This window comes from Onychomys torridus, chromosome 14 (genome assembly GCF_903995425.1).
Source record: "Onychomys torridus chromosome 14, mOncTor1.1, whole genome shotgun sequence".
Taxonomy (NCBI): Eukaryota; Metazoa; Chordata; class Mammalia; order Rodentia; family Cricetidae; genus Onychomys; species Onychomys torridus.
Genome location: NC_050456.1, coordinates 42,826,857 through 42,851,104, shown reverse-complemented (window position 1 = coordinate 42,851,104; position 24,248 = coordinate 42,826,857). Strand labels below are relative to the sequence as shown.

The 24,248-nt window shown below is 42.2% G+C and overlaps 1 protein-coding gene across 2 annotated transcripts in view; it reads right to left on the bottom strand.

The window, feature by feature from the left end:
* Window positions 1–24,248, bottom strand: part of Syt16 (synaptotagmin 16) — a 259,361-nt gene that overhangs the window by 24,491 nt on the left and 210,622 nt on the right. For both annotated transcript variants that reach the window (XM_036206626.1, XM_036206624.1), the window contains exons 3-5: window positions 14,166–14,381; window positions 6,673–6,926; window positions 961–1,401 (exon numbers count right to left, since the gene is read on the bottom strand). In XM_036206626.1, the coding sequence (XP_036062519.1) occupies window positions 961–1,401; window positions 6,673–6,926; window positions 14,166–14,381 (911 nt within the window). The remainder of the gene's footprint in view (window positions 1–960; window positions 1,402–6,672; window positions 6,927–14,165; window positions 14,382–24,248) is intronic.

The following is a 24,248-nucleotide window of genomic DNA, read 5'->3' as shown; positions in this document are numbered from 1 at the left end:
TTTCTGGTTTTTCCCACCATCTCAAAAAACCCTCTCCTGGTCATCCAAAGCAAGCTACAGCCTCTCAAGCTTTGTTTACCAAGGCCTGGCTGTCAACACCCTCCTCCATGAGACTGTGGAATAAGAGCTGTCTACTTGCTTCAGTTGTTACTTGGCTTATGCAGCACATGCCAGGAAACATCTCCAAATGAATGACTGATTGGCTGACTAGCCACAGCTGCCTGATCTTTCTATCTAGTTTTATAAAAGGAGCTCTTCACACTCCATGACAGATAATCAGCAGCAGTGGGGGTGGGAAGGACTGTCCACCACTTAGACCTCCAGGCTATTGAACCCCTAGGAGTAAGATACATGGTGGGAGGCCAGTCACAAAAAGGGAAGGCCTCGGAAGTGCCAGGCATTCAGGGTTACTGTCGTGGGATGCTTCAGAATGCTTGTTAAGAGCCTTGCCTCAGAAGTTCAGTAATGCACACCTGTAATTCTGGCACTTGGGAAGATGAGGCAAGAGAATAATGAGTTGGAGGGCATCCTGGGTTACAGAATAAGCTTGAAGCCAGTCTGGGCTATGTAGTAAGACTCTCATTTCAAGGGGAAAAAAAAGTACCATGTCTGAGAATCTTCATAATGCATCCCGGGGATGGGAGGAGTGGGAATGCTTACCCACTAAGTCAAAAGCCTCTCCAGGTCTTACCATGCCCTGTAGCATGTCGCCACTGTGATTTCCTAAAATGGGTGGAAAATATATCCATTAAGTTATCACGATGACAGGCTTGAAAGACCCACTGTCTATCAAGGGCAAATAGAGACCCACTGTCCATGAAGTGCAAATCATGGCTTATTAATGATGAGAGCCAAATGGAACATCTATGAATTCACAAGCTGAATGTTGTAAATCAAGGGCTGACAATGCCCGGTCTTTGAACACACTGCATCATTGGCAGCACCATTTAATATACTCACGCTTATATTACTTCTTGGCTCCAGAACCAGAGTCACTTTCATTTCCCCTTCTGGGTGCAAGTGGCTGAGACAGAACAGCTTCTCTCCCATCATCCTCTCTCGGGTCATCTTACGGGCAGCATACAGGCGGAACCGGACAGCACAGGTAGCCACATCCCTGGGCTCCAGCTTGGCGAAGGTGACCTTCTCCTTGAAGACAGGATTGGGCCCTCTCTGGATGTTCGTCTTGCCCCTCTGCTTCTTACTGGGCAGCAGCACTACATGAACTTGCCAGGAGTTGACCCCACTTCGGTCCTTATCTGGAAGCCCCTGTGCCCTCACAATGGTCACAGTGAGCTTCTGGGTTGCAGCTCTATATTCAAAGATGATCTCTAGGTAACCGCATTTTGAGATAGGCTCCAAGAGCCTGGGTGGCACCTGCAGACTGGTCCCATCCTGCTCCTGTTACAAACAGAAGGGGGGTAGTGAGAACAGGAAATGATGGTGACTTGTAGCACGTTGGTAGGTCACTGCCCCTTGGTGCTTCCTTGGCTCCCAAGCTTTCTGATGGCCAACACATGGCCTTCTTCTGTGTTAGGAAAGGTCTGAGGGCTAAGCCCTTTTCATCAGACTGTGACTTCTTGGAGGACACAGTGCCTGGCATAGGGTGAGATTTTTGAGAAAGTTTTTTAAACGAATAAATGAAGCTTACATCTCTCAAGTTGCATTAATGTGCACTGCCTCACAAAAAAAGTACAAGTGCCCACTATGGTTGAAACCAGCTGAGACATGAAATCTCTAATTAAGTCAACTATCAACTATGTAAATGCCAACAGGCAACTTTTGAGTACCCAGGAGTAACTGCTAAGCCTGGAACTGTTGTCTGCAAATTAGAACCTTCCCACAGGCAAAAATCTCAATGGGGGCAAGATGGGGTCTCCCCGCAACTGATCTTTCAGTGGGTTTTCAAATTTCCTGAGAGAGAAGACTAACAGCTGAGCTTTTCCCCTAATGGCCAGCTGAGTCATTCAAGGATTCTCAGTAAGTCAAGGGCTGGGGCCAGAGACTGTATTTCTGAGATGTCTGCCAGGGATGTTGGCCACAGCAAGCCCAGGCTAAGGAGGTCATTCAAAGTAAAGACTAAAGAGATCATTCACCACAGCCAGTGAGCAGAAAGCACTACCGGAGCCAGAAATCCTGAATTAAAATCATAACTCTACCACTGGTTAGTTTTTTGGGCCCTGGCCAAATTGAAAAGCGTGCAGTAGTATATGCCTACCTAAGAGAGTAGGGTTATGAGGTTGTATTAAAGATGAAAATCCTTCTTCACACCAGACTCCATATTTACCAACACTAGTATGGAGCTACCTCTTTTCAAGCATACCTCTCTCTTTATGGAATGTCACCCTTGGACATCAATTTACTTGTAGCTACTCAGAGTTGATGCCCTTACTGGGAAAACTAAACTGAACACCATTTACTGTAATGACCACTACACCAACAAATTATTAATTATGTCGATACATTTTTAAATTTTTCCCTGAGGGCCTGAGTCTTACCTATAACTAAAAGGGTGTCATAGTGAACCCATCCTTGATGGAAATCAGTTCTTTACCTATTGACTTGACCTCGAGATGTTGCTAATTCAGAGATTGCTTCAAAAATTACAATAAAATACTTCAATATGTGTATTCACCAATGGAACTTTCCCACACGGTCATAGGAAAATACATGGTGCTGTACAGTCAAATCTTCTTGAGAACCAGGTCTGCTACTTATAAGCTCGATAACACTGGGCAAATTACCTAATACTTTCCATTATTTTTTCCTTAATAGTAAAATAAGGATGATACCCACCACATAGGGATGCTATGCACTTGACATATCGGAGACATCTAATAAATGCCTTTCCCTTTTAAGATTCAAATTAGCCTGCCAAGAAAATTCAGCTTTCTTATAAAATAAGGGAAGCTTCTTCTATCCTCTCCCTGTGCATGCAATCATGCATGAGCATTTCTATTCAGAGGCACTTAGTTTCAAGTGATAGCAGTTGTTGCTATAGAGACTTCTGAATACAACTGACTAGTGTATATATAATATTAGAAGCAAGTCTCCAAGGAGTTAGGAAAACTGAAAAACCAAGGCAGAATCTTTTCTTAAGCTCCTGTCTCCCCTTAAAACTCCCATCTATTTTAGCCTACTCTCGATCATCTGCATGGCTTGCCTAGATGTGAATAATAATAGCTAGCATCTTTTAAGTTGTTCTTAATGTCAGGTACAGCATCCAGTCTGTTATAGACTATAAAAGGCACCTCTTGCACACTTCAGTTCCCCCTTGGCCTCAAACTTTGTTCCATTTTCCTCTATAGACACAACCTGCCTGGACGCTAAGAAGCTGCAGCCTGGTACAACCCAGTAAGCTCTTACCTCCTGCTCATAAAATATAATGCTCAGATCTCATCATTGGTCCATTGGTACCAAAGCTTAGAAAGTATTCTGCTTCCCACCATGTTTAGAAAGGCCAGAATGTGCCATTGTTAATACCCATGCAATAAGCTTTCTCCTATTGGCAGGATGACCTGAGAGCAGGTTGTAATTTCTTGGAGTATGTCCCACAGGATAAAGCAATTGGTCTTACTGAGTGGTGGCCAACTCAATGGCACATTCTCATCCATAACCTGTCTTCTTTCCTCCCTCCTTCCCTCATCCACTGAGAATGCGCTCAATAACAAGGTAAGGAACAAAAGCCTTCACCTTCAGCTCTGTCTTACTAGGGAATCCAATTAGGAAACACTGTGCTTTCTAATACTTATATCTGCCTAATGAGCTAGTATTTTAACATCTTGATCTCATCAGAAAAGAAACTAAAGCTAAAATTGGCTATGTAACTAATACTCTTCCAATTCCAGGGTCACAAGCCAGGCCAGGATCATTCAAGATTCTTACTCCCAGCAGCCTTAGAGCATATCTTACCTAATATCGAATAGTCAAAACCCCAAACCTTGTGTTAAGCCACATGACATACTTCTTCCTGCCCAACCTTTTGCTACAGATGCTTCTGTGTGTATTAGGCATGTGGGATGAAGACAGAAGGCTATCGAAATGGAAGTTGGACAGCAGTCCTGTAAATCCATCCCCTCTCAGGTCTCTCCTCTTAGTATTAGGTAGGAGTCGCTACCTTTATCATCTACTTCAATGCCAAGGTAAAAATACCCTGGTTATAAGGATCTCCCTGTACATCCATCATGCTAGCTATAATGCTCGCTGCACCTGCAGGCTTCTGAGGAGCCCTGGGCAGAGCTCTACTGCAAATGTTCTAAGAACTCTGGGCAAAGCACAGCTCTGGGCAGCAGCTGGGCTCCCAATGGGCCAATCCCAGCTGTTGCTCATGAAAACTGGGCTTCATAGCCTCTACCTTGGTGGATTTGAGACAGAGATTTGTGAGGGTTTGTATTTTCATAGCAATTAATTATTTCAACACACATTACCTATCACCAGGCCACCAAAGGAGCTCCTTGTATGGGTACTGTTAATACTGCTAATCTGTTTGACCTTCCTGCAAGGTAAAACTCTCTTCCTTCTTATCCCCATTTGGCAGATTTTAATTAACTTCTCAAGGCCAACCAATTAATCAGTGGAAAGCAGAGATGAAAAGTGGGACACCTGGCTCTCTGTGTGTTTGAAATTTCTAGGCACCTTCCCATTGTTTTCCCTACCAAGCCCTAGATCTGCAGGAGAAAGTCAATGGCCTTTGCCAGCTGAGGGGAAACTGGAAAATCCATGATCATGGCAGGTAGTCACACTGCATGAGCGCTTTCCTTCTGAGACAAAATAAATGATTCCTTGAGCCCCCCTGTCCTGATTTTCCCCTTTAAGGTGGAAATGCTTGCATCAAACTGTCAAAACCCCCCATAAGTTTAAAGATTTTCTGTCAAACTGAAAGCCTTCCTGTTTTAGTAAGATAGTGTTGATGTCATCTTGCGGCCCAAAGTAAATGGATCCACAATATGTTCTGGATGCCAGATACACCAGGGAAGACAAGGTTCTTAACACAGCTAAGAGACAAATAAATCAATGCTTAAGAGGCAAGTTACGCCTGCAGAGCAGTCAGTTACGGGAGCTGCCTGAGCTAGATCTCAGGTTCTACTGTAGGGGCACCAAATTACAGTTTTTGTCTCAAAATAGATAGGAGGTTGAATGGTGCACACAGAGCTGTCTGGGTATTTTTGGAGCCTGGGAACATTCAGTACCCTCAGCATAAGTCATCTATTAAAGCACCAGGAGGCAGGGAAATGGGAGGTTACATGGAGAAGGCAAGCCCAAACCTAATGGCACAGTTCTCAGAGAGACAGAGTTATCAACAGGCAGGTAAATAGTACTGGTTTGTTTTTGCAGGGAGGGAGACAAAGAGAATATTTTTAAACATTGTGTGGGATTTGATTTGACTCTGAGCAGTGACACCATGGGAAAGCATTTTGTTTCTGTCTTTTTTTTTTTTCTTTTTAACAAAACTGATGGAAGTTAGTAGCTTTGGGTACCAGTGTGACAAGGATTGACTTTAACAAACCATAAACCAGGTATCTGAGTTTCCATTTCTGGTTCTCAGCAGAAACAGCCTCATAGAAGCGACAGAATATGCATGCAAATGCATGTACACAGGCATTCTTACACACGCCCTAAATCTCCCCACTAACTTGAAATCAGCAAGGCTTTGGAACGTGATTTTTTTTATAGTTTTCTTTGGCATTTCTTTAAGCATGTATCCAGTGTGACCTCTGAGTCCTTCTAAAGATATTCACCCCACTTATTTTCTCTGGTTGTAGTAATAAACTCATTCTATACTTCTAGCTCCTCATGTTGTACTAAAGTCATATGATCATTGACTATTGAATGTTTATGAGTAATTTCATCTAAATTGATTTCAAATTAGACATTAGGCACCATTAGTTAATATATCTTAATATCAAGGAATCATTATAGAATGGGTGGAGCTCATGAACAATCAGAAATGCCTATGAGACAAAGCAATGTTTGTAAAACCCTGGACTGTAGTGGCTGGTATCCCTCCCCATCATGGCTGCCATCATTATCACCACTAGCTCTACCTCTGACATGGGATAGACAAGCTTTAATTGGGAGACAGATTCATAAGCTGCATCTTCCATCAAATGTTTATTACAAAAAGCAACATCAATGGCCAGAGTAGCTGTGCCACCTCCCAGACCTTCATCTTGATTCAAAGCTAACACTAACGAGACCCTCATCATAATTTCATGTGTACTTTCATTTTGATGAACATTTCACATTAGTTAAATTCTCTGATAATTTTAATTTTAGCAATCATAGCTAAAGATCTGGGGTGAAATAAAATAGAATCCAATTTTCCATGAAGGAAGGCAATCCAGCTCCCCAAAGGTCTAAAAGGCCCTTGGTATGAGAATAACCCTGTGAAGAGTCTCCCCTGATAACCCTTCTCCATTTTCCCACCACATTCTGCTCCTGCTTCCATTTTGAAAGGATTTATTTGTGATTCTTTTATGGCTACTCACAGAGGCTTTGGTCATCTAGACAAAAATTTGGTTCAAACAGAAGGGTTTTTAAGACCAGGCAATACCTCCTCTTTCAGGAGACATCCAGGGAGGAAGAGGGAAGGAAATGAAAAAGGGCATGGGACTAAAACAAAGAATAGAAAACAACTTGCCAAGACCAAAAGAAAGAAAGAAAACAACTTGCCTCTGCACTCCACATAGAGGAGCTGGGAGTAGCATAGGCATCTTCAAAACCCCGATTAGTCAAAGCTGTCTCCGTTTCCAGGATGCCATCTGCACAAGGATGACTGAGGCTTTGGACCATGCCAGTCTCTTGATGACAGGGCCCATGATGCCTGGTGTCTCTGCTCTCACAGGGGGACTGTGAGAGGGTAGAGAGGGCGTGATCTTCATAAGACAGAACCCCAGAACAACTGAGTTGGCTGGTTCCATCCAAATCTAAATTTGCAAGAAAAACAAAACTATTTCAAATATATTTTCATACCTTTTGAGGTGGAGAAATTGCACAGTTGTAACCACAACAGTCAAGACCACAGCACCGAAACTTATGACAATAACATCTGCAAAGACAGTATCACCCACGTGATGGATAAACTTTGTCCCTATACTCAAAAAGAGTACTAGCTCATTATATGAGATAAAAGTAGGCTTAATATCTTACGCATGTGTGTATGTCTGTTTGTGTATACTGGTGGACATGCATATGTATGGGTGTGTATATGTCTGTTTGTGTATATTGGTAGACATGCATATATGTGGGCCTGCATGTAGAAATGGAAGGATAACATTAAGTGTCATTCTTAGGAATGCAATCTACCTTTTTTAAGACAGGGTCTCTCATTGGTCAAGAGATCACCAGTTCAGCTACACTGGCTGACCCATTCTTAGGATTACAAGCACACATGATCACACTACACTTTTTATGCAGGAACTGGACCTTGGGCATAGCTCCCTGTTCTTACAAAGCAACTTTATGAACTCTGACATGAACCCCAGCCCTGGTTTAATACTTCTTACTTCTTAATAATATGAGTACAAAGAATGGATATTTATGCCAGATGGTGGTGGTGCACACCTTTAATCCCAGCACTCAGAAAGCTGAGGTAGGTGGATCTTTGAGTTCGAGGCCAGCTTGGTTCGCAGAGCAAGTTCCAGGACAGGCAGGTCTACACAAAGAAACCCTGTCTTGAAAAAATACCCAAAAAATGGATATTTGTGTTAAAAGGTTAAAATAAATGCAATAGAGCTGATAACCTCAAGACTTTAGAGATGGTTCTAGAAAGCAAATAAAGTGAAATTCAGAACACATGGTCTCCTCACTCTCTGCTCCTCCTCTGTCTTCTGCATTTACCACATTATTCTCTGCTCAAAAGGCTTCAGTGGGAACTTGATATGGTAGTAAAGATCACCTGTAATGCCAGTACTGAGGTGTCTGAGGCAGGAGGATCATGGGCTTGAGGCCAGCCTGGGCTACAGGGGAAGATGTCTTAAAAAACAAAAAACAAAAAAAAAAAAACTTGAAATCTTGATAAAAGCAAAAGCTTCTATATTTGAGCCACAGAGGTTTCCAGTCTGAACAATATGATGAACCTGGAAAATGTTCATATTTTCTGAACACTTACTTTCTTACATAAAAATATTTTTAAGAAGCCATCAGTGTGTCATTGGAGATGTAAAATAGTTTCTATCAGACAGACAGCAGCAGGCTTTCCCCATAAATATTAGATTCTCACCTGCCTGGCCTGATCTTGATTCTTCCAACCCATTAAACCCATTTCCACAGCATTCCATCTCATCATCCACTTCTGATCTCTACGGGTATTTCTCTCCTCTCCTCTCTGTCTTGCCCCCTCAGAGACCATCAATCCTTGAACTATCCCTGACTCCTTCAGGCTCAGCCTTTCTCTTGCTCCCCTTTCTCCCCTTCTGAAGCCTTTTGAGCAGAGGGTGACCTGGTAACTGTAGAAGACACAGGAGCACAGAGTGAGGAGACCACATGCTCTCCACACACCTTGTTTGGTTTCTAGAACCACCTCAATGTTATCAACACCAATGGACTTGTTTTAACCTTTTAACATGCATATCTATTCTTAATATTCATATTATTAAGAAGTAAGAAGTATTAAAACAAGGCTTGGGATGTCTGAGTTGGTAAAACACTTGCTTTGTAAGTACAGGAACCTAGGTCCAATGTCAGTACCCATATGAAAACCTTGGTAGTTTTCTTTCTTACTCTCTCTCCTTTTGCCCCCAATCCTTCTCCTCATCTTTCCTCTCCTCCCCCAGATCTCCCACAATCCTATTCATCCCATTCATTCCCCTCCATGTCAGCAGACAAAGCGAACCTGACAGGTTCCTCCCAAGCAACAGTTTCAGTCCTGACTTAGGGATCCAAACTAGGATGAAAGAAAATGAGAGGCACAGATTTGAGTGAGTGGGGCTGGTTTTGTGTTAACTTGACACAAGCTAGAGTCATCAGAGAGGAAGGAGCCTCAGGTGAGGAATGCCTCAGTGATATCTAGCTCTCAGGCATTTTCTCAACTAGTGATTAATGGGGAAGGACCCAGCCCGTGGTGGGTGGTGCCACTCATGGGCTCATGATCCTGGGTTCTACAAGAAAGCAGGCTGAGCGAGCCATGGGAAGCAAACCAGTAAGCAGCACCCCTCCATGGCCTCTGCATCAGCTCTTGCCTCCATGATCCTGCCCTGTTTGAGTTCCTGCCCTGACTTCATTTGGTGATGAACAGCAATGTGGAAATGTAAGCCAAATAAACTCTTTCCTCCCCAACTTGATTTTTTTGTCATGGTGTTTTCCTGCAACGATAGAAACCCTATTTAAGACAGGCAAAGAGACATCCCTAGTTCAGCTCTTAAGTGCCCTAGCAATTCCTCAGACAAGTCTAGAAACTTCAGCTATAGTACATGTTCCAAGAAGACATAAACATACATAGTCTGTATCTGCTGCTACATTTCCACTAAATTTCTTGAATAACTTTCCCAAGTAGTCATGCAATGACATCCTTGGAGCAGTCAAGTGGGAAGTGATGTGGAATCTTGGTGACAGAAAGTAACTAGGGTATACAGGACTGATACACTTATTCAAGCTTTATATTATATATATATATATATATGTATATATATATATATATATACATATATATATATAATATATATATATATATAAATATATATATATATGTGTGTGTGTTTGTGTGTGTGTATATACACACACATATACATACATATACATATATAAAACATGGGACTTGTAAATGACTCAGGGGCTAAAGTGTTTGTCATGTAATCAAAAGTACTAGAGTCCAAATACCCAGAACCCACATAAATGTTAGATGAGCATGATGGCACATTTGTGATTCCAGTGTCCAGGTGGCAGAAACGATGGATTCTCAGAACAAGTTGACTGGCTAGACTAAGATTACTAGCAAACTCTGAGTTTGACTGAGAGACCCTGTCCTGTCTCCATGACTAAAGATCAGAAAGACTCTGAACATCAGCCTCGAATCTCCACACACATGTACACACACATATACTTATGCACATGAGAATAATATACATATATGTATATTATTCTCATGTATATCTTTTTGAATACTATCCATGCAGACCAAATTGGCACAACTTTGGACTCTGGATTGATAATTTTTTAAAACCACACCAGTCATTGAAAAAATTCCTCGTTCTGTTGTGTTATTCTTAAATATTCAGTCCAGGCTCCTTGGAAACACTTTCACAGGATACCACACACACACAAAAAAAAAAATGTTACATTCATACTTTCAGTTGTTTGGCAAAAACACTTTTTTAAATGCCACAGAAAAAGACAGAATGGGGGGAAGTTCTCATGCAAATACCTCCAACAAGAAAGCAGGGTTTTCTCCTCAGTCTCTAATTAGTACACCCATTCCTCACATACATGAACAGTGAGGTGTCCTATTAAACAGTGGGCCGTCCATCAATGTGTGCAGTACCCAGCAGGGCTTCAGCACAAAATCCAACTTTGCCAAGAAATTATCCCATAAAATTGTCTCATGACTTTAACTCCTATGGCGATAATACCTAGATCAGTAATGTGGGACTTTCAACAGCTACATTAAGCCTTGAAATGTTATTCATAACTGAAAAAAATAGAACTATATTAATGTACCAAAGCATTTTCCATGACAGACAAGCAAGGGATGAATGAGAACATCAAGCCTGGGCTACGTGTCAAGTAGCAGCAAGAAGGAAAGGAAGTGATAGATCACCTTCTGTATGACAGAAAGGTCCCCTGGCCTATAAATGACAGAGCTCACACCATCTTAAACACATATGCAAAGGTAACAGCCTATTGTCAGAGAAATAGACCCTGGCTTCTTAGAAATTGTATGACATAATCATGTCACATCAAATATATTTATGTGATCAGATAAAGTATTCAAGTTGTTTAGTGTATGGGCTACTTCAATGGAAAACTCTATTACCCAATTACTGTCCTCCATGCTCTATATCTAGCCCTATGTTAAGATTACCACTTACTATCCACAGTGGTCCACCTGCGTGATATCTTAGCTGGGTTATGGATGCTGATTATTCAAATACTAATAGGAATTCATGTGACACTACTTTGCAGGTGTGATTGAGGTTCTCAATCAGTTGAAAGGCTGGAAGAGAGCTGAGGCTACCCTGAAGAAGTAATTGCATCTAAGAATGGAAGTTCCAGCTCATAGTTGAGAGCTTGCACAGACCCCCTCACAGCCTGCTCCAGGGAGGGCAGAGCTGGAAACTGCTGTATCTACCCAGCATGATCAGATCATCTAATTCTCTGCAATAAATCTCTTGAAATCCATATATATATATATATATATACTGTGTGTGTGTGTGTGTGTGTGTGTGTGTGTGTGTGTGTGTGTGTGTTCCTAGTCCTATTTCTCTGGTTGGTCTATCACTCCAAACAGAACTGGCTACAGACACTGACCGGGACTATGGGTTTTTTTTAAAAATAATATGAGGATGATATCTAACTTTTATAAAACATCTCAGTGAGTATACTCAACCTTTTGACATTGTTAGCATCTAAAAAGTTCACACTCAAAAAGTCCACAATAGTATTATGAATACTTTCAAGTCTCAATGTCTTAAATAAGTTAATTGTTTTGCATTTGGGCCACATTTATAGCTCTCCTGAGCCACATGTAGCCCAAGGGCTGCAGTTAGATATGCTGATAAGGAGCAGCTATTCCTAATTAGCTTCAAGGTTATTGCTTGAAACAAAGAAAAAAATAAAAAATAAAACCAACCACAAGTCAAAAATTATGCTATGGCTCATACTCTGCCTGGAACTCAAGCCTTCCATTATAAGAAAAAAAGAAAATTTGAACTTTACAGATAAATGGATGGAAGTAGAAAAGATACTATTGAATGAGGTAACCTAGACCCAGAAAGACAAATACTGTATGTTCTCTTCTATTGGAGGCTCCTAGCTCCAAATCTTGAGATATGAGCATATAATAGTATGCTATACACTATACACTATTGTATAGTAGTAACTACAGAAACCAGGAAAGAAAAATGGGACCATTGATAGGAAATGGGGTGTGGGGAAGCAATACAGAGGGGAATAGCAGAGCACAAGTGATCTAATCAGGAAAATGGGTAAAGAGGGGGCTTAGGGCATGGAAGGCAGGTAAATACAGGAGAAGGTGTGAAGAAGTTAAAGGGGAAAGGCAGGATACACGTGATGATCTGATAGGGGAGATGGGGAAGAGGGGCTCCTTATGGAAGAGGGAGGAAGATAAGTACAGGAGGAGGTCAATGAAACATTGCAAACGAGGAGTCAGAAAGAATTTAATGAGGAAGAGTGCTGTAAAATGCTGTCTTCTGGCCATTGTACTCAAGCACTCAGAGCACCAGAGGTTACCTGCACGTGACCCGGACAAGATTGAGCCAGTCAACATTGTAGCATGGATAGGGAAGGGGTTTGGGAGGGTTCATTCCTACCTAGTTAAGGGGCTACTGTAGATGATGGCTGCTGGTGGAAGGGGAGTCACTGCTCATTGAGATTGTAGCCACTATACATTGCCCATGCTCCAGTGAATGTTCATGTGAGCAGCGCTAATTGGACTCAGTTGGTTTGAAAGAAAAAAAAAAGTATATGAAGCTGAGGGAGCAGTGGGAGCAGAGGAGATGGGGGTGGATATGGCCAAAATATATTGTACACAATTATGAAATTCTCAAAGAATAAATTAATTATTTAATGAAAGAGTGCATTGACAAGAGTATGAAGCAACACTAAGTCAGGTGCCTAGGGGGGAAACCATGGTTTGGAATACACTGCTGGTGAGTTCACAAGGAATCAGCCATGGTCTCACTTAAGGGGAGCATAGGGTAAACTACCTGCAGCTCACTGCAAATGAAGATTTCACTTGGATATGGAACATTTAATTTTACTGTCCAGCACATTAGTACATTTTAAAACAGGAAGAACTGTCTATAATTCAACTGAATCTAAGTAAAATAAAATACCTAAATAGAAAGTAGACAAACTATAAAGAAAAATTTATTCTTTATCTTTAAATAATTCCACTGGTAGAATGATGAATGAAGAGAAATGGTAGGAAAAGTAAGCAATGTAAACATTAATCTTCCCACAGCTTTGATGGCCTCAAATTTAGCATGCCGCTATTTCTATAAAACTCTTTGGATTTTCTTCAGAATTTACAGGAATTCATTCAATGTGGTAGAGTTTGTCCTCTGTCCAACAGACAGAATTTTATCTTTTCTATCACTACCTGTCAAAAAATCAGAATTACTAGTTCTGACAAGAATAAGTTACTGTGTGTTCCAGGAAGGTAAGGCAGGGTGGCTGGCTCCATTCTCAGAGCCTTGGCCATTTATATAAATCAGACCCGAGACGCCCAGGCTTCTGGGAAATGGGGCCATTAGCTTTAGAATTAAACAAGCTACTCCCAGGGAATCGACTACTGTTAACTTTCATTAGCCAGCATTTGCCCACTTGGTGGAAAGAAAAGAATGCAAAGTGGAACACTGGGGGACAGGGGAAAGTCGGGGAGGGAGGGTGGAGGGTCCGCAGCCACTTATGTTGTGGTTTGTTAAAATAGGTCATGTTGGGTTGTGTCAATAAGTCTAACTGCGTGACAAATAGCAAGCTTTCCCTGCCCCCCAAACAGGGTCCTGTTGGCTAGTTGAGCCTTTGTTCTTTTCCTACTTGTCCTGTTCTCATCACCAAATCAAAATCTCTCTTTTACCGTTTCTCAGTCCCTCTGTCTCGGGTTCACAACATGGAAGATGAACATGATGTCCCCATTGCTGTGGCTGCCACACACCCCCAGAGCGAAAAAGAAGACTGGAGAGCACAGATCACCGTGAGCAGAGATGAAGCTGGATGGTGCACACTTTCTCTAGTCTTTTATCAACTACATTTCCCAGACTCTTCCCTGGTCCAGCATCTCTCTCTCTTCGGGACTCTGAGCATGAAGTTGCAAAGCACTTTGAAATGCTAGACTATTCTCTGTGGACTCTTTGACCAGCTCCATGGTTTGTTCTCTTTTCCTTCCCTGGACTCTTAGATGCAAGGATAAGTATTTAAATTATTCACCAGCATTCTCACCATTAGCCATCCCTTGCCTAGATAAGGGAGAAACAAGCTGCAATGGATACCTTCACAAGCCGACACTTCAGCGCTGTCTTCTTGGTGGATGATGGACAGCAAACGGTTGCATTTTGTTTTCGGCTTTGACTCTGTGGTCTTTCCCTTCTCAGGTGCTCCTGTACGAAAACTTGGGGATCGGGACACAGAGACCTCAAACTGCTTGACCACATCTTCATCACTCTCAGAAGATGTGGATGGCTCTTCATCATCCCCAAGGCTGTTAACTGGGAATAAACAAGAGTCAGGAATCTCCTGTGTGGCTCTTGGTACAACACAAGACAGACAAACCAGGGAAAAGGAGAAAAGAGCATGGGGCCTTAGCCTGGATGGAACGAGCTCAAACCAGACAGAAAGGATTTAAAGCACTCTTGAAACAGAAATCTGGGTCAAAGGGATAATACATGGAGTAAGGAAAGAGAGATGGTTGGTACCCAGGAGAAAACAATAAGACACTGGCACAATGACCATCCTGAGACACAATGCTGGCCATTGGTCCTGCTGATGTTGATGGTGATGGTGCATATAACCATATCAGGAAAAGCAGAGCGGTTACAGGCACATTTGCCCAATATGCAGTTCTTTGTAAAAGGTACACTTTGTCTTGTTGCATTTATTAAAACACACAGAGCCAAGCCCTACTTCAGAGGAGAGAGATTTGCAGCTGGGATTTTCCAAAGGCTTCCCTGCTTTGAAGAGAGATCACTGTGTGTATGGGTTTCCACTCATTTGAATCACAAGTGTTCGAAATGTTTCTCTACTCGACCCAAATTACTGTTTTTCATGTATTTTACTGGGGCTGCAGAGATAGCTCAGTGGTTGGTGTGTTTGCCACACATGCATGAGGACCTAAGACTAACTCCTAACACCAATGTAAAAAGCCGGGTGTGTCAGCTTGCACCTGTAACCTCAGTACTGCTGGAGTGGACACAGGCAGATCCCTGGAGCTTACTGGGTAATAAGTCTAGCCAATTCATAAGCTGCAGGTTCACTAAAAGGCCCTGCTAAAAAATAAGGCACAGAATGATAAAAATAAGATACCTGATATCAACCCAAAGCCTCCACATGAGCACACAGGTATGCACATGAGCAACCACACCATATAATGTACAAATATGTGTGTATATACATATACACTTGTATATATATATATCACTGGGTATATTTGAAGTTTAGGTGATACTATGGGGAAAAGAGAGAGAAACAGTTTCAGTTTTGTAGTGAGAAAAACTGCCCTATTTTCTCAAATCCTTACCTGTTTAATATGTGACAAGAGAAACTACAATCTCCTTATGTAATATAAATCTCCAGTACAACACAACATACTAGACCCTAAGGCTGTGTTTTAGTCTTCATATCTGCTGTGTTGGATCCTTTGAACCACACTTCCCCATCTCCTCCCCCACACAACTCTGGAAAGCCTAATTATTTCTCTGTTTTTATACATTGGACTCCCTTTTTTATTTTCTATGTAAGTGGGATCATGCAAGATATTTCTTCCTGTGTCTGGCTTATTTCACTTGGCTTATTTGACATTTTTCTGGGTCCATCCACATTGTGCCAAATGGAAAATCCAGTCCATTTTAAGGCTGTATAATACAGTTTTTAGACATGTGTATACACACACATACATGCACATGTATTTTTTAGCCATCTCTCACTTAGAAACACTAGGCTGTTTCCATAGCATTACACTCCAATGAACATGGGATGCAGTTATCTTTATATGAGATGGTTTTTACCTCCTGTGAGTGGGTTCTCAGAACAGGGATGGCTAGGTCATACAGCAGCTCCACTTTACATGTCTGTAGGACCCTCCATACTGTCTGCTCCAATGGCTTCACCAGTCAACCTTCCTACCAACAGTGAAGTAGGGCCCCCTTCCTTGTTCTTTGGCATATGAGACATCATTTACATTATTTGTGCATTTTTTCTACCAGCAAACACACAGTCTTTCAATCTCTCCAGCATACCAAGAATGCTTGTGATCTTGAGTTCTTTGCCTTTGATGTTCCTTCTGCCTCCCAGGGACTTTCATAATGCTGGCTCCTTCCCATCCAGGTCTCAGACCAACTGTCCTTTCATTCTAAAAGCTTCCCTGATCATCCTCCCTTGACCAGCTCTCATCTCCATCCCCTCTTCTCCTCTAGAACATCTATAAAGATAAGCCTATCACTTCTCTAGTTAACTGATGTTCTATTATGCAAAACAATGCTGGTTACATGCTAGGTACAAACGCCTGTTAAATATTGAGCATTTGGTGAATACCCAGTGTTATCCCAAGCCTGGACACCCACACACACCTTTGTATACTGTTTTCTGTTACTGAATGCTCATACCCAGCCTCCCATCTAGACTAATTAAGAATGCAGCTCATTTTTGAGGTTTCTGTCTCAATATCATATCTTTCAGAACATCCTTCCTTTACCCCTTAAATCAGGCTAGGGGCTCTTTCCATGAGCTTTAATATCATTCCTGTGTGGGTGTTGTTGTTGTTGTTGTTGCTGCTGCTACTGTTGTTTTTTAACCTTATCAATGCCATTCCTACAATATGGGGGAATTACTGTTTCTTGGGACCCTATCTTGGGAGAGAATAGAAGGAAGGAGAAGAGAGGATGGAAGAGACAAGATGATGGGAAGCAGGGGAGAAGGAAGGATAGGGGTAAGTTAGATAGGAGTCCAGCAATGGCTGCAGCCTTGCTACCACTAAAGGGCACAGACCCCTATTTGAGTCAAAACAGGCTGACCTAGAGGCCCAGAGCCCAGAGTTGCAGAGTTATGGGTGTGTGTGTGGTAAGGGGGGGGTCCTTACAATGCTTGAACATGTTAGCTGCTACTGTACAGCTAACAGTCCCTTCACCTCTCAGGTCCTGTGTGCTTTGTTTGGGGCCATTTTTAATGTCTCCATCATTCCCCCAGTGTTTTTTACAAGCACTGAACTCCTCCAGGTCCATCACTGCTGCCTGATGGGCATCAATATTCTGTCTGTTCCTCCATGGAGCATCTGATCCATGAACAAGAGAACATACTTATTTCACCTCAATGTTACTAGCTCTTTATAGCCCCATGTTAGGACCAGAAAAAAAAGGTCCAGAGAAACTATGTCTCTCGTTAAATACTTCAACAAGCTGTACAGATAGCCCTACAATGAAGTCTCTTCATGCCTACATGTATTGGGCTTAGTATTCTGGGTATGGTATGGATCATTACATAAAGGAGAGAGCCAAAAATCAGCAGGGATACAATTAAATTCCCTCCATCTTAGAGTACAGTACCACCTAAGAACCGAGGAGGTAGCCAAGAGGACATATGGGAGGGGTGGTTGACTTATTAGCACTCTTCCCAACTCTGTGATACCATTTGTACACTTAGACCAGTTTTTAAATTTTAAATAGCCACAAGTCATTCATTTCAGATACATGTGCCAATGTAGGATCTTTCTCTACCTAGACAATTATTAATGATAGTTAAAATATATGCACACATATTCCTTATATTGTCCCCAGTAAGTCACTGACAATCTACAGAGCCAGGCTTCTCTTTAATTTAATAATCACATAGTAACTATTACATCTACCATATCTTCAGGATCCAATCTTCTTGGGACTTTGTATATTACATTTACTCATCATAGACTATTTTTATTCTCATTGAACAGATAAACAATGACAAAAACAGTAAGTCAGGTAAGAAAACAGTCAGGAAAGTAACAAAGCTGGAACTTGAACACAGAACCTCTATTCTTAAGCATTTTTCATATCATCGAATGTCATCACATTGGGAAATAGAGCCATGTCTAGACAACTCTTTGAGTGAAGAGAGAAGAAGCTTTGCCAGTTAGCCTTAAATCTGCCCAAATTCTGTTCTCCCTTTGCTAGATGAAAGGGAAGAGCAGCGAGAAGGGCAGCTGGTCCACAGGAGTGTGGGCAGGCTGCAGGATAACTGGCCTGTCACTCTGCATCTGATTTAAATATAACTGCACCTGCTATTCTAAGCCTCATTTCCCATGGATCTCAAAGCATTCTTGGCCTAAAAAGGAAACCTGCACTCACTCCTGAATGTCATTGGTCAGTGGCAGTGACACCATTTAAGTGACACAAGCAATCCCATATTCAGCCTTCAGCAGGGTTGTGGTGGTTTGAATAGGAAGGGCCTCTATAGGCTCATAGATGTGACTGCTTGGTCACCATAGAGTGACATGATTGGGAGGCATGGCCTTGCTGGAGGAAATGTGTCACTGGAGGTAGGCTTTGAGGTTTCAAATGCTCAAGCCAGGCCCAGCGTCTTCCTCTCTTCCTGCTGCCTGCCAAGATGCCGAACTTTCAGTTCCTCTCCAGCACCATGTCTGTCTGCATGCCTGCATGCTTCCCACCATGACAATATAGACTAAGCCTCTGAACTGTGAGCCAGCCCTAATTCAATGTTTTCTTTCATAAGAGTGGCCATAATCATGTTGTCTCTTCACAGCAATAAAACTCTGACTAAGACAAGGATCGAAGCATTCCTTTAGCACTTGACAGGATATTCACTTCTTTACTCCACACAACAACCCAATGAAGTCATTATTGTTGACATGCCCATTTGGTTAATGAGCATCTAAGGCTTAGTGTCAGTCAGGAACAGTTTTAAGTAGGGAATCAAGATTCAAGCCCAAGCTGTCTTGCTCCAAAGTTCGTAATTCTTTAAGGAAAAAAAAAAATCAGTCTTTAAAATCTTGTGTAAAGTGTTCATTCTCACTAGGAAAATGAAATCACGTAGTTTGAGCTAGAAAGGACTCTTGTGAACATCTCTTTCCCATTTAAAGAGGGAAAGTCATCAGCTCACAGTCAGCCCAAGCCAGGATCAATTCTAGTTCTCCAGTGTTTGCAATGAACTGCATGGCCATGCAACTCTCCAGCCTCTATTGCTGATGGTCCCTCCCCTCCCTCCACCCCGAAATTCAAATTTTGGATATTAACTGCTTGATTGATTCATTTACCTCCCTTGAAATAAAACTATGTCAACAACTAAATAGCTGGTCTGGGTTTCATTTAATTCAATCTCTGAAAAATCAATCTCGGCTAAATTATGACACTTATTTCAAAGAAAAGGCAGTATGTGGTGAAGCACCATGTGAAATTTCAAGTTCAAATTCCTTTCGAGATAGAGATCTGAAAATAGTACAGAGGTAGGTTTTTTACTAAAATCTTGACTCCTTTAGCAATTAGCCTGCCAATGTGACAGGGGAAAAAATACTCCATAATTATCTTAGGTGTAGATAAATTACTTTGATATGTATTCATCTTCAAACTGAAGTTCTGTTTGTCTCATCCAGTCAGAATGCAGAGAGATCTCTGACAGCTGCCACAGAGGACTGTCCTCTCAGCCAAACTACCATCATCTTTGGGAGTTCAGCTGAGCCCACTCACCAAAGATCCTTATGGTGGGGTTTGTCAATCATTGACCTTCCCTCATAAAAAGGGGCAGCAGGCCGGGCGGCGGTGGCGCACGCCTTTAATCCCAGCACTTGGGAGGCAGAGCCAGGCGGATCTCTGTGAATTCGAGGCCAGCCTGGGCTACCATGTGAGTTCCAGGAAAGGTGCAAAGCTACACAGAGAAACCCTGTCTCAAAACACAACCAACAGCAACAAAAGGGGAGGGGGCAGCAGAAAGAGTAACCGGGCCCTTGCCTGAGTGTCCAGACACCTATCCCAACAAATTACATGAAATGCTACCTTAACTGCATGTGGCAGTTGCCTCAGGGAGGGTTCCACACATGGCCTGGGGGAGGGGCTAGAGAATATAGTGGAAAAGAAGGAGAGGAGAGGCCTCAACCTATACAACTGTGTGAAATCCTTCACCCCTGCTCAGTAAAGACTTCCCAGTGCAGCCTTCTCAGGGGAAGCAGCTGCCTCCTGGAAGCAGCCCCTCCCCCCATGCTCTGTGAGGAAGCCCAATACACTCATTGGTTCCTGGAGTAAACTTGGTTGTAACTGTGCCTTGGTTTGTCTTTGGGACCTTGGAAAGAGGGGTGGACACGTTTCTATCTCCCCTTTGGAAGGAATTGTAGCAATAGCATAAAAACACCTTCCAAGAAAGAGAAGTCAGTCTTTCGCCATCCTTTGAATGCATGACCACTTAGCTTTACCACCACCCCCCTTTATTTACACACTACCAGGCTACAACTGAGGACTTCTGGTACTGCAGGAGTTCATGAACTGACAGACTCAGAGAGTCTACCTGGCAATGACCCGTCAATGCTTAGTCCCTACTGCAGCAGATGCAGAATGCCCCTCACTCCAATTTTCAGTGAGTTTTTCTTTCTAGTTTAATAAGGAGCAAGAGAAATTCTGCTTTCATATTCCAGGTTGGAGAGACAAGAGGGGAAGTGTTCGGTACAACATAAACTGCTGGATGCAGCACCAGCCAAGGCTAGATGTGCAAGAAGATCATGAATGAAGCTGCCAGAATTTGAACCCGAGGGCTCCCATTGAGAAGTCTGTGGTCTTAGCATCAGGGCCAGCAGTGTCCTCGCACTGACAAGCCTTGTTTCTAAAAGCTGTTGAGAAAGCTGAGATAAGCAGGGCATTTGTACTTAGCCTGTGCTTGGCACGGGGCATGCTCAAATGTTAACTATTATTCCTACAACTCCCATCATGTGCTTGTCCTGTGTGTCAACCCCCTGACATGGAATGTCAGTTACATGCAAAGGAATAAATGTGCCTGTTGTCTCTCGGGGTCTGACTGGGAAGTTCGCCATCAGGCTTGTTGGAGGAAAACAGTAGAAGAATCAAGGGCTAGGAGAGTAGGAGATGAAAATGATCGTGTGGGGTGTGTTTCTCACCTTACCTTGCAATCCTTTCTCCAAGCCTGGAGGTGGAGTGCTCTGTGGGAATTAGCAGCACTGACTGGAAGTGGGCAGTGCCCAACACCTGCTCTTTTTGTTGCTTCTTTAAGGGAAAAGAAAATTTGAAGAGGGAAAAAAAATCCGCCCAACTGGCGATGCCAAGGTAGGATTCCTTGAGCATGTCTGCTCTGTTTTACAGATGGAGGAAAATTGTAAAAGATAACTGCAGTTCCAAGCTTATTAATTCCTTCCACCCACATGAGAGCAATTAGGTGGAGGCAAGCATTGCTCACATCTTACCTAAGGCTGAGAGTGGAGACAGGTGGGCGTGGGCTGTGTGGAGCAGCGCCTGGTGCCACCTGTAACTATAACTACAGGAAGGTCCCTTTGATAGACAGTTCCTCAAATACTCACAGAGACTATCTCCCCACAGTGACTGGAAAAGGACAGAAATGAAGACAAGAATTGGGTGAAAATGAAGAGGCAGTGGGAGGGAGGTCAGACGTGACACTCTCAAATCCTATGGGAAAGGTCCCCTTTCTAAGAGCATGTCGCAGGCATTCCTGGACTCGTGCCAGGAAAGGATTTATAAACCATCTGATCTCGATGGCTTTCAGACCAAGCTCTGTGAAGATCAAGAGTTCTTCAAAGAAATCCAGGAGCTCTATGGAAGTAAGAGTGCTGGCCGGCTGATGCACCAGGGAAGTCCAAGTCTATGTCCTGAACGCTCTGGGATTATTTTGTTTTGATATGGTTTATCTTTTCTGTTTCTTTCTCCCTCAGGTGAATGTGAAAGCACTGTTACGACTCAAGTCTTTGATTCTGCAGAGTGCAACCCTATAGGCATGGAATTGCTTCTGAGAGTTAAACAGCTTGTTAGTGAGAAGGGAGGGTCGGGGTCTAGTCGTCCTGTCCTGTTTTGGAGCCCCAGACCTTCCATGAGATATGTCAACAATTCTCTCTCACAGAGGAACAAAGAAATGACTCTTGTAAGAGTTAAATAGGAATGAGGCAGGCAAACTATCTTTCACTAAAATGAGTAATTCAGAAAGCACTACACTCAAAACAAGTAAGTTATAATATTATTTCAGTTCCGATAATACTAGGGTGACTCTTACATGTAAAAAAGTAAGTATAAGTGTCAGTCTGTGACCAAAAAAAAAAAAAAAAAGGAAATTTAAACAAATTAGTTGTACACTTGGAGCAAAAGCAAGCAAGAACTGGATTTGTTTTTCAAGAAGGCTTCTTGGCTGTGTGAAGCACATAGCTACAGTTTTTCGCTAAAAGTACTCCCACATCTGGGAGGCACAGGGCATTAGGACTCTGTCAGGGGCCTTCTGTCTTGAGAGATCAGAGGACAGAGTTCAAGGCAATCAGAGCAGCTGGAAAGAAGCAGGGGAGGCCCCCAAAATGGAGGGAACCATGGGAAAGGAACCCTGATATCTACATGTGAACCTAATGCCACCTTTGACTAAAAAGAAAAAAACTGAAATATTTTTGTATGGGGGAGAATCTCAACACCCTAAAATAGGAGGCTGGAGGAGATGGACAGATGTGCCAGATGCTGACCACTGTAAGGGAAACTGAGGCAGGAGTTAAAATCAGGTCAAGTTAGAGGCGTTGTCAACCACCTCAGTCTTGCCACCAAACTCTGTAGGTTGGCCCTAGAAGTGAGACCAGAAGTAAGAAGGAAACAGTCCATCTGAGGAGACGTAAAACTAACACTTCATAAGACGAAAGGAAACAGCTGTCGTCTGAATTGGAGAAAAGCAACCCTGCCTCAAGGAAGGTGAAAGATTCCTATGACTTCACATTTCACCCACAATGCCCGGTGCACAGCCAGAAATTACTAGACTTAGAGAAAAACAAGGAAAGTCTGCATCCAAGGCAGAGAAATAAGTCAGTGGGACTAATCCCAGGATTACCCAGAAGTGGATGTCAGAGACAGAATCTTCCAAACAATCAAAGGGGGAAATGACCACAAAGAATATGCAGGATGTAAAATTTAATAAAAGAACTGAACAATAATAAATATATGTAAATGTTCTGAAATTGCAAACAGTCTCTGGGATTATTTTGAAATGCCACTGGGTTGGTTTCACGGCCGAGCAGAAGTGATAATAGTGCAAAGAACCACAGCAGAAAGAAACCAGTCAGCAGAACACAAACATCTGGAGAGAGTGAACAAGTCCCTAGTACACCAAACAGTCCAAAATATGTTTGTCTAGGGTCAAAAGCAAATAAATAAAAGGCAAAAATATGGAAGAAAAATATTTGAAAAACAATGGTTTAGGGTCTCTCAAATTTACTGGGAAAAAATATACAGATTACAAATCAGCATCATAGTTAACTAAATAAAAAAAAAAGGAAAACAGATGATTGAGAATTACAAGATCAATAAAAAGCACAAACACATTAAGTGCCACAAAACAATACTATAAATATAAATTGATTTTCCCAGAAGCAAAGGAAACTAGACAGAATGAAATGGCATATGTAAATGAGAGGACCAGTCCTGAATTCCACATTGACAGACAATATCCTTCAAGCAGGAAAATAGAGTTTTGTATATAATAGAAATAGAATTCAAGAGACCTACTTTAAGAAGTGGTAAAGAGGGGCTGGAGAGATGGCTCAGAGGTTAAGAGCACCAACTGCTCTTCCAGAGGTCCTGAGTTCAATTCCCAGCAACCACATGGTGGCTCACAACCATCTGTAATGAGATCTGGTGCCCTCTTCTGTATACATAATAAATCAATCAATCTTTAAAAAAAAAAAAAAAAAAGAAGTGGTAAAGAAAGACAGAAGGCAAAAAGATAAAAGCAAGAGAGAAGAAAGGGGTTGGCAAGACTGCTTAATGGGTCAAGGCACCTACTCACAACAACCTGAGTTTGATCCCCAAGACCCATATGGCAGAGAGAGATGTGACTCTTTCAAGTTGTCTTCTGACTGCTACATGCATGCTATGGTATACATGCACACACACACATGCATACATACACACACATGCACTCACATGTACACACACAATACAAAAAAGAATTGAATTTCAGAGCTGATTGAAAATGAATGACAATAGATATGGTAAATAAGTGGACAAACAGTTTTAAAAAGATACTTTTAATTTTAATCTTTAAAAAAAAATGATTGACTAAAGAGCAAGGATAATATATCATGGGGTTGACAAAGTATGAAAACAAAATCCACAAAGGAGGAAGGCAGTAAGGTTGCATGCCACACACAGCACACACTATACAGTGCTATCACG